The 14,031-nt window shown below is 37.3% G+C and overlaps 2 protein-coding genes across 2 annotated transcripts; both read right to left on the reverse strand.

Moving 5' to 3' along the window:
• Nucleotides 1-1,573: 1,573 nt before the first annotated feature.
• LOC110024195 (subtilisin-like protease SBT1.5) lies at nucleotides 1,574-12,210 on the reverse strand. The gene is made up of 2 exons (XM_020724014.1): nucleotides 12,184-12,210; nucleotides 1,574-2,989 (listed from the first exon to the last, which is right to left on the reverse strand). The coding sequence occupies exons 1-2, from the start codon at nucleotides 12,184-12,186 to the stop codon at nucleotides 1,661-1,663; spliced, it is 1,332 nt and encodes a 443-aa protein (XP_020579673.1). The 5' UTR covers nucleotides 12,187-12,210; the 3' UTR covers nucleotides 1,574-1,660.
• A 187-nt stretch (nucleotides 12,211-12,397) lies between these two features.
• On the reverse strand, nucleotides 12,398-13,127 carry LOC110024279 (subtilisin-like protease SBT1.9). The gene has a single exon (XM_020724157.1). The coding sequence runs from the start codon at nucleotides 12,965-12,967 to the stop codon at nucleotides 12,398-12,400; it is 570 nt and encodes a 189-aa protein (XP_020579816.1). The 5' UTR covers nucleotides 12,968-13,127.
• Nucleotides 13,128-14,031: the final 904 nt, after the last annotated feature.

The raw sequence follows: 14,031 nt of genomic DNA on the forward strand, positions 1-14,031 counted from the left end.
TTTTGACAACCTTAATTGTCATTTACTTATTGTTACTCGGTTAATTCCACTTCATCGACTACTGTCTAGCTTGAAACTTTTATTTTTGATAATTTTTGTAAGTTTCTAACTTGATTTTTATAAAGACAAAAATTCTAGTTTAAACTTGAGAGGTAAACCTAGCAAGTGAAAGTATCTTCTCTGACTTAAAATCCTAAAAACCTAGTGTTTACAAAGTGACATCTTTGACAGTGAAACAACCAATTGCTTTGAAAATTTTAAATTCATTTTCAAAAAAAAAAGCATTCAAATTTAAAATTTAAAAATTAACACTCTCATGCATGTCATGTTATCAATGGGACAGGGTCACAAGTCTAGTCAGTCCAATCTGATCCTTCTCTTGATAGAGACAAGATTCAACAAGATTGACCTACCATTTTGTTGGTCTTATTATTTTCCGTGAAATAATTAAATTTGATGAGATTGACTAAAGATTGTATATTGCTCTTCTATAAGATATTGGGGGAGTATTTTATCTTTATATCCATAGAGAATATTCAAACACTTCATTAAAAGAATTCAACTCAAGCCATGATTCACAATATTATTGTATTTTCTAAATTAAATAAAAAAAGCAACAAGAAGATTAATTGATAGCCCTAATTTTTATAATTGTGATAGAGTTGATAAGGTTCAAATTTATCTAAATTCCTGATAATGGTCTAGCTGATGAATAATTTCAATACGACGAATATATTTTTTAAAATTAAGCTACAAACTTATTTGAATAAATTCAACTCATGAACTCTGTTTAAATTCAATCATATATCAATTATGAACCTAATCTCTTACAAGCAAAAATATAAGGTTAACATTATTCAAATCATGAAGTGAAATCAAAACTCTGATGACGACCAAGTTGATAGAAGATTTGAACAAGAGAAATCAATTTTTGAAATTAAGCATTCAACTCTATTTGAAATTAAGCAGGATAATTTTTGATGTTTTGAATGCAACTGTGAAGTTCATTTTTACAAAAGGCCTTGCTTGAGGAGGATTTCAAGCATGTTCGAGACATTTCAAATTTGACATTACAGGGTTACTTTCACTTACTCTTGCCAATTAATACATTTGAAGTCAACATATATTTTATGTATAATTTTAGTTAGGACCTTTCATCTTTAAAAAATGAACTACAAATCTTTAAAGATAATTTCAAACAAAGATTAATGATAAACTTTTCAATAATAGATATATATTTGTTATTTTAATTATAAACATTTCAATAATATGCTTGTTTGTCAAATAAGTAAACTAAATAATTACGCAAAGCGATTAAGCAATTGCAGTAACCGATTGGAATAACTACGAACAGGAAAATCTGAGAGCAAAAGCAATTAAACAACTTCAACTTTTTTTATTTTTTTCTATTTTTTTTATTTATTTTAAAGTTCACAACAAACAATACTGCTTTGCACTTATTTAGTAGTCGTATTTAAAAACATTTAAAAAATTAAATATATATTTTTTAGTAAATTAATAAATCAAAGACATATTTCATACAACTTATTATAATAATTACAACCCATATATTTTTATTTTCAAATGTTAAACAATGATATTATCCGATCATTGATTACATAAATATATATTCTTATAACAACAATGCATAAGTTGCATCTCAAACAAATGTGACCACTATTGGGCTACTAGCATAATACTTCCCAGAATCCCAATTCAATCGCCCTTCTCTCACCTCACCAGCAGCTGGCTTAGGCAAGCCCCCCTTCAAACTAAATTTCACCTCATAGCTCATCTCTTCCCCTACCTGGTTAAATTGTAACGTGTTTGGAGTTACCTCAACCCTTACCCCTTCTGGGTCTTTCACATCCACAGTATAAGTTGACCCTGCATCCCCGACATTTATTACTTTCCTCATCACCCGCACCTCTGGTTTGTTGCCTCCGATACTCACACTAAAAGATGGATAATTAAGTTGCTCTGGCGCTATTGATTTTACCTGCGCACAATTCACCCTAGTCTTTATGATCATTTGTACTGGAATATTCGATTTATAGTATCCACATAAGTAATGGACATAGTCATAGTCGTTTAGCTCATATATAATCCCAGGATTCGTGGCTGCTTCCGGATCTATATGGCCTGCTCCTTGCTCAAACACCGTAGCTGAATTACCTTTGTATTCGTCGGTGATTGTATTCCCTTTGAGGTCTAATGTATATGCAGTTGTCATAATCGCTGATTTGAGTGCCGCCGGTGACCACTTCGGGTACTTATTTCTTAACAGGGCCACGATCCCGGACACATGCGGAGTAGCCATGGACGTGCCGCTTAAAAAGTTAAATATAGATTTGGTGGGGCCCACAGTTTGTGGCCACGCAGCTAGAATATTGACTCCTGGTGCAATGACATCAGGTTTTATGATGCCTCCATTGCTCAAGCTCGGTCCACGTGATGAGAAGGCTGCGACAGCCGGGGCAGAGTTTATTCCAAATAAGGTCCCATGAAAGTTTATCGCTGCAGTCGGGTTGGTTGTGTTGCGATAGTACTCGTCTATGGCTATACTACCGGTGTTGTTGAGGTTTGAGGCAGGGAGTTCATGCGCGTAAGCGTTTGTGGTCTCACCTGCATTCGCATGATTCAACAAAATCATGGCTTTGCCACTGGAAGTCAACACATTGCGGCCACGCTCATCATCCTCTATGTCAAAGCGAAAGCATATAACAATTTTATCCCGTAGATTTAACTTTTTTAGCTCAGCCAAATTACAACCTTTGGAATCAAGTGTTCCAAGCTGCTCAGATGGGTATGCGAGTGGTATTTGAGTTGAAGGAAATGTCCCAGGTTGGTATGCCGACTCACCCGCTAACTCCGAGCCATTTCCGAGATACACTGAAGCCATTATTCTTCTATCGACAGTACTCGCACCAACAGTTAGTATCCATGGCGCGTCATTAGCTAATATGCTCGGTGTTGGCCCCTCGTTCATGTTGTTGGCCACAGCAGCACATGGAACAATCCCTTTTTTAATAGCCGCAAATGAACCAATTACAACCGGATTATTAAACATATCAAGCTTGACCAACCCAAGCGACATCTGAAGAATATCAACATGGTCACGAATGGCTTGTTCTATACCAGCATAGACATCTGAATCAGTACCCACAGTGTGGCCCGATTTGTCGAGAAACATAACTTTATAAATAGCAAGATGAGCGCGTGGGGCCATGCCGGAGGCTGTCCCGGCAGCCTGCCCGGTCACATTGGCGTTATTGACGAAATTCCCAGCTGCTATGCTAGCAACGTGGGTGCCATGGCCATCGTTGTCGTACGGGTTAGAGTAAACTCCGTAACGAAATGCGACGGCTCCGAGGAGCTTGTTGTTGCAAGTAGCAAGTACGTGCATTCCTCCAATAGCATTTGCCACTCCACTTCAGAGGAGCAGGGGTCATCCCATGGTCATTGAAGGAGGGATGATATGGGTTGATGCCACTATCGATGACACCAATAATTTGACCGGCGCCCATGGAAGAGTCATACCATAGGGTGTTCGATGGTTTTCCTTTAAGGGAAAGGAAGGTGGGGGTGTAGGTTGTGGAAGCATAGTGTTCTCGTTCTGGGTTAGCTTGGATGAAGCCATCAAGGGATTCCATTGCTTCGACTTCTTCGGGGGTTAAGCGGGCTGCAAAGCCGGTGATGACTTCACGATAGGTGTATATCATCCGAGGTTCGCCGGAGGCGAGGGTAGCATTTGGCAGAAAAGACATGTACCAATTTTTGAGGTCGCGTAATCGAAGTGGACGTCGTGAGGCTTCTCCACGTGGACAATGTAGACAGGGGTTTTGGTGGGGTCGATGCCGCCACCTTCGTTGGTGATGGGGAATTGTTGGGAGTGGAGCAAGGGAAATGAATGTGATGAGAATACGACGAAAATGAAGAGGGTAAGGATGGCGGCACCCATTGAAATTTATATTATCACTTATAGGAAACTAAGTGATGACTGCTGATGCCTCTCTGTCTAAAAGGGTCGTATTTATATCGTAAAAAAGAAAAAAATGAAAGGGAAAAATGATTTAAACATGTTATGATTAGAACAAATGATGGACCAAGCTTTTTTATTATGATTAAAACAAATGATGGACCGAGCTTTATATATATATATAATTTTTTTTGCATGGGATCCTTTGCATCCAATGCTTGGGGTTCAAATACTGTTGCGAAAGCAATTTACCTCGTGACTCGAGGATTCAAATATAATATATATATATATCTGTGTGTGTGTGTAAATTTAATGTAAAAGATAAATTTTAGGAGCTAAATATGTAAATTGATATTAATAGGTTGATATGTATGTAAATGTCACAAAAAATAATTTGAAACAATAATCACGACAAATAAATGAATTTAATAACTGATTAAGCATTTTGAGATGACATCTCATACTTTGGTGAGGTGTGCATCCTATGAGGGCAGGTGAGATCCACTAACCCTAATATTTCTTGATACCCAAATTCAAGCTGTAATATAAGTTAAAATTGAAGTTAAAAGACATTTTTAAGGCATTAATCACTTTATTTGAAACCATCTAGCAAACAAAAAATTAAATTTAAACTTACATTGAAATCAAAACTGAATATTAAAGTTCATTGGAAGCACGCTACTCTAGCTCACACTTTACATTTGATTGCTAGGCCACCAATCTACATCTAGATAAGGGGGCTGCCAGTTAATTGCTGTGTGTTGATGTGGTTATCCGTGGAGTATTGTTATGAATAGATGTGACGGCTTTTGCGTGTTAAATTACTCGATGCTATGTCGACTCATTATACACTAGATTAGCTATTAGATTAAAACAGGCTCTTTTCTTCCAAGTCGATGATGAAAGATTCGATCCACATCTGGTTGAACTTTTCCCACAGCTTGCCTCACATGATTGGGTCGGCTTTCATCAACATGAGGTTCCTAGAGGCAAAGCTCTTCTCTTGGATGTGTTTATTGCAATACCAAGTCGTCCTCCTCTTCACCTCCTCTCTCTGAAGGGCTGAATCGGCTCAGTTCTTCTTAGCAAGTTCGAGCACAAGCATCACTCTCTTATCATTTACTTCTTGACACTCGGTAGTTCCACTTCGTCGACTACCATCTAACTTGAATCATCGATTGTTAGTAATTTTTGAAAGCCTCTAACTTTAATTTTGTAAAGACAAATTATAGTTTAAACTTGAGAGGTAAATCTAGCAAGTGAAAGTATCTTGCGTGAATTAAAATCCTAAAAAATGTTTACTATAGGGAATAATTTTCTTCATTAACTCCTCCCTGTGGAAATAAAAAAGTTATGAAAATTAAGAAATTTAGTTCCCTAAATTCAGTGAAATTCCCAATATGATGTATATTCTTATAATATAGCACTAAACCAAGAGAAATATTCTTATTCTCCTAATTAATGAATGTTATCCTGAATGTTCCACTTTGGATTCTTTTGAAACTCAAAGTTTATAATAATTTTTAACAATTCAACTGGTCATATCGCATGTAATGAGGATTTAACAGATAAAATGCCACAACAATATTATTTCATATAAGAAACATAAACGACATCAAAACAATAGAATTTCTACTCACCAACTCAAATGAAAAAAGAGGACGAGTGATTATTCATGTTTTGAAACAATAAAATAAACATTCTCTTAATCAAAGTTAGTAAAGTACATGGCGACTTTAGCAATAAGAACCAGTAAAAAAAAAAGCATCTTTAAGTTGCAAAGTTGTCTTCTCCACTCTGCCGCCATTAACGATCACTAAATCTCTCGCACAATCCACTTGAATAGTTGCTTGCAAATCCCTCACAAACTATGAATCTCCCTTAGAATGTCACTCTCACTCACACACAAGGGAAATGAGAGAAAAGAAGAGAATGTGATTCTCCAAATGCTTGAGAGGTCCCCCTTTCTTCAGAAAAATTTGCCTTTAGTAGCTTGTAAGAAGCACCACATAGACATCAACCACCATAAGTCTCTAAATCGGTTCGTCAACTATGGGTTTTCTTCTTGGAATGTAAGGGTCTTGCTCACTTTGTAAGGAAACAGCGTTGGGTTCCAATTGGTAGAAGGGTGCACCAGTTCTGTAGGGGGTGCCTAGGTGCCTCATACCTAGTGCGCAGGCGCTAGGCACTCAGTTTGAGTGTATGGGAAGTTCCTAGGCGACCATAAGGTGGTGCTTAGGTGCAACTTATGCCAACATGGACTTTGTGGCTTGGTGGCTCCATTGGACTCATGACTGTAGCAGCCGCCTTCTATTTCACTCTAATATTTACTAATGTATCTTTTAAAGCTTTCATAAATAATTGTCTTGCAATACACAAAAAAAAAAAAAAACTAAAAAATATAAATATGAACAAATAATAGATAAAAATGCAAGAAAATGCAGATATATTATCACAAATTCTCACATATTTGCTTCATAGGATGTAGTTGGTTGCATAGACTGTAATAGTGAGTTGCAATAACGTTCGTAGGTCATATGGACCGTAATTGGAAGTTGCATGAGTTATGAGTCATGTAGGTCATAGTTTATCACATAGACCGTAGTGGTGGGTTGTGATAATCTCATTGAGCCAGAGAGGCCAGAGTTGGGAGTTGTAATGAGCTGTGAACCACGTAGGTCATAGTTGATCGCATAGGTCGTAGTGGTAAGCAACAATATGACCATAAGCCATACAAGGTTCGTAGCTGCAATAACATCTGTAGACTACAGAGGTTAGAGTTTGATGATGCATGATTTGTGAGTCATGTAAGTTGTAGTTAGTCACATAAGCCATAATGGTGAGTTGCAAGAGTATCAGTTGTCCACTAATCCCATAGAGAGAAGTTGCTAGAATAAAACTTCAAGAGTATGAAGAAAGTCATTGTATGCTAAGTATGGCGGTCGTAAGCTATTGCCATTGGAATCTATTGTCAGACCTTCAATATATCTTTATTAATTACCCAGTATTGGGGGTATATTACATTGTATTTATGGTGGATCGTTAAAAAACCGTATTAGAGGTGTTTCGTTACATCGTCTTTGGGGTATGACATTACACCATATTCAGCGTCCGTCGTTACACCACAATGTGCATCATGACTTTGTAAGGTGCTTCATTATAACATGCATTGTTACTCCACAAATTCCATTGATGATAATAAGCAGGGGTGGTCGACGGTGGTTGATAGCAACCTACAAGTGGTGATTGAAGGCGATCGAGGGTTGTTGAAGCAGAAAGTATTCATCGGGTCTTCGGTCCAGAGCAGCACTAGAACTCGACTCCTCCTCTTGGTCCAGCTCTATGTCTGTGCCCCTCATCCCACCCCCCACCTCCCCACTTCATGAAGGGGATAGGGCTCTCATTGGGAGTGGCATCCCCTTTAAATAAAGCATGAATTTGAACTAATCAACCAGATGTCCCAAGGTAATTCCTCTGAGTGAATAGTGTTTTTTTTTTTAACATTCAAGTGTCGTAATGATGTTATAATTGAATGAACTTAAGCTCGTTGAATTCATCTCATCGAGCTAATTAATTAAACTACAAATGTATTAGATCTGGAATTCATTCGACCCTCCAAGTGACCACCCAAAGCTTCTAAAAATGGCTTAATGGTTTTATTCGGGCACGATTCTACTTGGATCAGACCAATTTTTTTGTCATTGGGTATGTCTCGTCAAGCCGGTTATTGTGATTATAAGTTTGCCAAAATCAAAGTTATGAATGATTTTTAATTTGATTTTGAGTATTTCTTGCTCAAAAAAATGCCTTTAAATTCATGTCAAACATCTCGAGATTTGTGTCGAATGGTGAAATTTGTTGATGGTGCATCAATAGTGATGAATAAGTTAGTTATTTCAGTTTGCCTGACATATTATTTAAGTTTTATGTGTGTAACTTACTGTAATACATTAATGTCTTTTCATGTGCCACTTATATGATTATGGTTTGTTACATCTTAGTTGAATATGCATGCATTATATATATATATATATATATATATTATTGAAATAAACAAATTAAATTCAATTAAAGTATGTGTGGATAGTTTTCTTCTTGCATTATCTTTTTTGTGTGATGAGCAAACTGGTTTTTGCCTAGTTACCTCCCCTCAAGGGGAGTTGATCCTGGAGTGCTGTCAAAATCTAGACTGAACGAACATGTACTGAAAAGAATTTAAAGTAGATAGTTAATTATATAAATAACTTAAATAAAAGCAGATAGTAGTGAAATTCAAAGAAAATTGGATACTTTAAACACAAGCAAGCATACAAAAGCAACTATCGGCTCAATAGCTCGTCGTTGAGCTCGAACGAAATTTATTGAACTCAATGTTCATTTGCATGTATGAATACGACTAGTTAAGTGGAATAGATAGGCCATTAAATTTCATTCTAGATGTACTAAAGATGACTTAAATTGAACACAGTTAAATGGAAGAGGGACACGCAATAAATTTGGTAGCTCATTTATGTGCAAGGGTATGACTTGATCACTCTATCACGAGCACGAAAAGATTTGATACCTTATCTTTGAATTTGAACAGTTTAAGCTTCATGAATCTCTAAGAATTTGATATGAAGTAGTGGTGAAATAAAATGAAGCAAATGTTCTACCTATAGTTCAAACTTAATGTTTTGCTAGCATCATGATTATATTATATAAGAACAAACTTTTGATATCTTGAAATAATTGTAAGATTTCTGGTTATTCAAACTCTCCACCGGATTCACAGTCCCACTATACAAGCATATAACGACGACCACGAAGGCATTCAAATTGAAATCTTGTGCGTGTTTCATTATTGATTTGCTTGTGCAAGTTTATTTTTTTAATTTGAGATAGCTTTATGATTACTCGTTCACGAGGTCATTTCCAATTCTCACATATAGCCTTAATGAGCGTGCAAACATCCTAACCTTCATGTAGAGGTCACTGAAAGTGCACAATTACAAAATTATGTGTATTTAGTCGGTCTAAACAACCTCAAGTCATATATTTATTTCATCAAATAATATTTTGAGGCACAAAGTATGTCCATATGCAGCTTGTAGGCATACTGAGATTAATGAACAACAATGTAGGAGACTACTGAGATGTATGCATATTTTTAAAGGCTAACCATCAATAATACTTTGAAATTATAAATTTATCAAAGCCACTGCTACAATGCATCATGCAAGCGCGTCAAAACATATGCTAATACCCTGCAAAAGCACATGGAAATATCTCCACTTCATAAAATCTTCATTCCCATATCTGCTTCTACCATTATAATAAATGTTCCATCGTACCGTCCGAGATTGAATTGCTATGATAGGAGAAGTGTGCGAGATAGTAAAACGACCAATTACATTGAAAATTTTAAATTCATTTAAAATATAAAAAAACATTCAAAATTTAAATTTAAAAATTGACACTATCAAGCAAGTCACGTTATCTATGGGACAGGGTCGTAAGTCTCATCAATCCAATTTGATCCTTCTCTTAATAGGGACAATAGTCGACAAGATTGAGCTATCATTTTGTTAGTCTGTTCATTCTCCGTGTCAGAATTAAATTTGATGAGATTGATTGAAGATTGGATATTGCTCTTCTATAAAATATTGGCGGAGTATTTTATCTTTATATCCATAGAGAATATTCAAACACTTCATTAAAAGAATTCAACTCAAGCCATGATTCACAATATTATTGTATTTTCTAAATTAAATAAAAATAGCAATAATAAGATTAATTGATAGCCCTAATTTTTAATAAATGTGATAGAGTTGATAAAGTTCAAATTTACCTAAATCCCTGATAATGGTCAAGCTAATGAATAATTTCAATATGACGAATATATTTTTTAAATTAAGGTACAAACTTATTTGAATAAATTCAACTCATGAACTCTGTTTAAATTCAATCATATATCAATCCTAAACCTGATCTTTTACAAGCAAAAATATAAGGTTAACATGATTCAAATCATGCAGTGATAGAAAATTTGAACAAGAGAGATTTGTTTTTAAAATTAAGCACCCAACTTTAATTGAAATTAAGCAGACACTTGTTATAGGTGATTTGAGCTAGAATTATGTCAATCACAACGACAACCCTTGCATAATTTTCGATGATTTGAATGCAACTGTTGAGTCCATTTTTACAAAAGGGCATTGTTTGTGCAGGAGTACAAGTATGCTCGAGGCATTTCAAATTTAATCTTGCATTGTTACCTTTTCCCTTACTCTCGCCATTTACAATCGACTTATGTTATGGAGTATATGTGAAGTCAACATATATTTTATTTATAATTTCAGTTAGAACCTTTCAATCTTCAAAAAGCAGACTACTAATCCTTAAAGACAAATTCAAACAAAGATTGATGATAAACTTTTCAATAAGAGATTTATATATGTTTTTTTTAATCATAAACTTTTCAATAATAGATTGTTTGACAAATAAGTGAACTACATAATTACGCAAAGCGATTAAGCAATTACAGTAACTGATTGGCATATGCCTACAAACAAGAAAAGTTGACACCAAAAGCAATTAAGCAACTTCAGTTTTTTTTTTTTTTTTTTTTTTTTTTTTTTATCTATTTATTTATTTATTTTGAAGTTCCCAACAAACAATACTATTTTAAACTTATTGAGCGTCTTATTTAAAAACATTTTAGAAATTAAAAAAATATTCTTTTAGTAAATTAATAAATTAAAGACATACTCCAAACAAATTTTTATAATAATAACAACCTGCATATTATTATTTTAAAATTTTAAACAATGATTTTATTCAATCATTGATTACATAAATATATGTTTTTATAACAACAATGCATAAGTTGCATCTCAAACAAACGTGACCACTATTGGGCTACTAGCATAATACTTCCCAGAATCCCAATTCAATCGCCCTTCTTTCACCTCACCGGCAGCTGGCTTAGGCAAGCCCCCCTTCAAACTAAATTTCACCTCATAGCTCATCTCTTCCCCTACCTGGTTAAATTGTAACGTGTTTGGGGTTACCTCAACCCTCACCCCTTCTGGGTCCTTCACATCCACAATATAAGTTGACCCTGCATCCCCGACATTTGTTACTTTCCTCATCACCCGCACCTCTGGTTTGTTGCCTCCGATACTCACACTAAAGGATGGATAATTAAGTTGCTCTGGCGCTATGGATTTTACCTGCCCGCAATTCACCCCAGTTTTTATGATCATTTGTACTGGAATATTCGATTTATAGTATCCACATAAGTAATGGACATAGTCATAGTAGTTTAGCTCATATATAATCCCAGGTTTCGTGGCTGCTTCTGGATCTATATGGCCTGCTCCTTGCTCGAACACCGTAGCGGGAGTACCTTCGTATTCGTCTGTGATTGGATTCCCTTTGCGGTCTAATATATATGCGGTTGTCATAATCGCTGATTTGATTGCCGCCGGTGACCAGTTCGGGTACTTGTTTCTTAATAGTGCCACGATGCCAGACACATGTGGAGTAGCCATGGACGTACCGCTTAAGAAGTTAAATATGGATTTGGTGGGCCCCACCGTTCGCGGCCACGCAGCTAGAATACTGACTCCTGGTGCAATGATATCAGGTTTTATGATGCCTCCATTGGTCAAGCTCGGTCCACGTGATGAGAAGACGGCGACGGCTGGGGCAGAGTTAATTCCAAATAGAGTCCCACGAAAGTTTATCGCTGCAGTCGGGTTCGTTGTGCTGCGATAGTATTGGTCTATGGCCTGGGTGCCGGTGATGTTGACGTTTGAGGCGGGGAGCTCATGCGCGAAAGCGTTAGTGGTCCCTCCTGCTTGCCAATGATTCAACAAAATCATGGCTTTGCCACCGGAGGTCAACACATTCCGGCCACGCTCATCATCATCTATGTCAAAGCGAAAGCACATAACAATTTTATCCCGGAGATTTAATTTCTTGAGCTCAACCAAGTGACAACCCATAGAATCGGGTGTTCCAAGCTGGTCGGCTGGGAATGCGAGTGGTATTTGAGTTGAAGGAAAGGTCCCAGGCTGGTAAGCCGACTCACCCGCTAACTCCGAGCCATTTCCGAGCAACACTGAAGCCATTATTCTTCTATCGACAGTACTCGCACCAACAGTTAGTATCCATGGCGCGTCATTAGCTAATATGCTCGGTGTTGGCCCCTCGTTCATCATGCAAGCACATGGAACAATCCCTTTTGTTATAGCCGCACTTGCTATAGCTGCAAATGAGCCAATAGCAACCGGACTATCATACAACTCAAGCTTGACCGCCCCAAGCGACATTTGAAGAATATCAACATGGTCACGAATGGCCTGTTCTATAGCAGCATAGATATCTGCATCAGTACCTGTAGAGTGGCCTGATTGGCCAAGAAACAGGACTTTATAAATAGCAAGATGAGCACGTGGGGCCATGCCAGAGGCTGGCCCCGCCACCGGCAGCCTGCCCGATCACATTGGCATTATTGACGAAATTTCCAGCTGCTGTGCTAGCAACGTGGGTGCCATGGCCATCATTGTCGTACGGGTTAGAGTAAACTCTATAACGAAATGCGACGGCTCCGAGGAGCTTGTTGTTGCAAATACGTGCATTTCTCCAATAGCATTTGCCACTCCACTTTAGAGGAGCAGGGGCCATCCCATGGTCATTGAAGGAGGGATGATATGGGTTGATGCCACTATCGATGACACCGATAATTTGACCGGCGCCCATGGAAGAGTCATACCATAGGGTGTTCGATGGTTTTCCTTTAAGGGAAAGGAAGGTGGGGGTGTAGGTTGTGGAAGCATAGTGTTCTCGTTCTGGGTTAGCTTGGATGAAGCCATCAAGGGATTCCATTGCTTCGACTTCTTCGGGGGTTAAGCGGGCTGCAAAGCCGGTGATGACTTCACGATAGGTGTATATCATCCGAGGTTCGCCGGAGGCGAGGGTAGCATTTGGCAGAAAAGACATGTACCAATTTTTGAGGTCGCGTAATCGAAGTGGACGGCTGGAGATGCGGTGAGGCTTCTCCACGTGGACGATGTAAACAGGGGTTTTGGTGGGGTCGATGCCGCCACCTTCGTTGGTGATGGGGAATTGTTGGGAGTGGAGCAAGGGAAATGAATGAGATGAGAAGGGATGAGAATATGAGGAAGATGAAGATGATAAGGATGGCGGTACCCATGGAAATTTATATTATCAATTTTAGGAAACTAAGTGATGGCTGATGATGCCTCACTGTCTAAAAGAGTCCTATTTATTTCCCAAATGAAAGGTTGTAATGATTAAAACATGTTATGATTAGAACAAATTATTGACCAAGCTTTTTTTATGTTATGATTAGAACAAATGATGGACCAAGCTTTTTATTTTTATATTTTATTTTGCATGGGATACTTTGCTTCCTATTCCTGTTGCTAACATTATTATTATTATATTGTAATAGATGCTATATATACATATATAATTTGTTATCATTTATTGTTTTATTGTGCAGTTGGTGAAATGAAGAAAGGTAAAATGTAAATTTTAGATGCTAGATATGTAAATTCATCTGAATTGGGTCCGCGAAGGGGCAGATCTCACGAAAGAGGAGGATTTCCACGACAGCTAGCACACACCACGACAGAAGCACGCGAAGTACGTCGCGACAACTCTCGGAATTCAGTAGGTGCTTAGCGGAGCAGATTTCAGATGTTAGTGGGGATCAAGCCACAATACTGGGTTCCACCAAATTCGACATCGAGAAATTCAACGGGAATAATGATTTCAGTCTATGGAGAGTAAAGATGAGAGCTCTATTGGTTCAGCAAGGTGTTGCAGAAGCCTTGCAAGGGTCGGCGACATTGCCGGCCGACATGACCGAGAAGGAGAAGATCGACATACTGGACAATAACACTTATTTTATACTATTTTTGATGATATTGCACTTTAAAGAAATGTATTTTTGATGTTTTGTTGCAGGAATGATGAATTAGGGTCATTGGAGCAAAAAGATGCAAAAAGAAGCAAATTTGGAGCGAAAAGGACCAAAA

The sequence above is a fragment of the Phalaenopsis equestris genome, unplaced genomic scaffold (assembly GCF_001263595.1).
Source record: "Phalaenopsis equestris unplaced genomic scaffold, ASM126359v1 Scaffold000251, whole genome shotgun sequence".
In the NCBI taxonomy this organism is placed as follows: domain Eukaryota; kingdom Viridiplantae; phylum Streptophyta; class Magnoliopsida; order Asparagales; family Orchidaceae; genus Phalaenopsis; species Phalaenopsis equestris.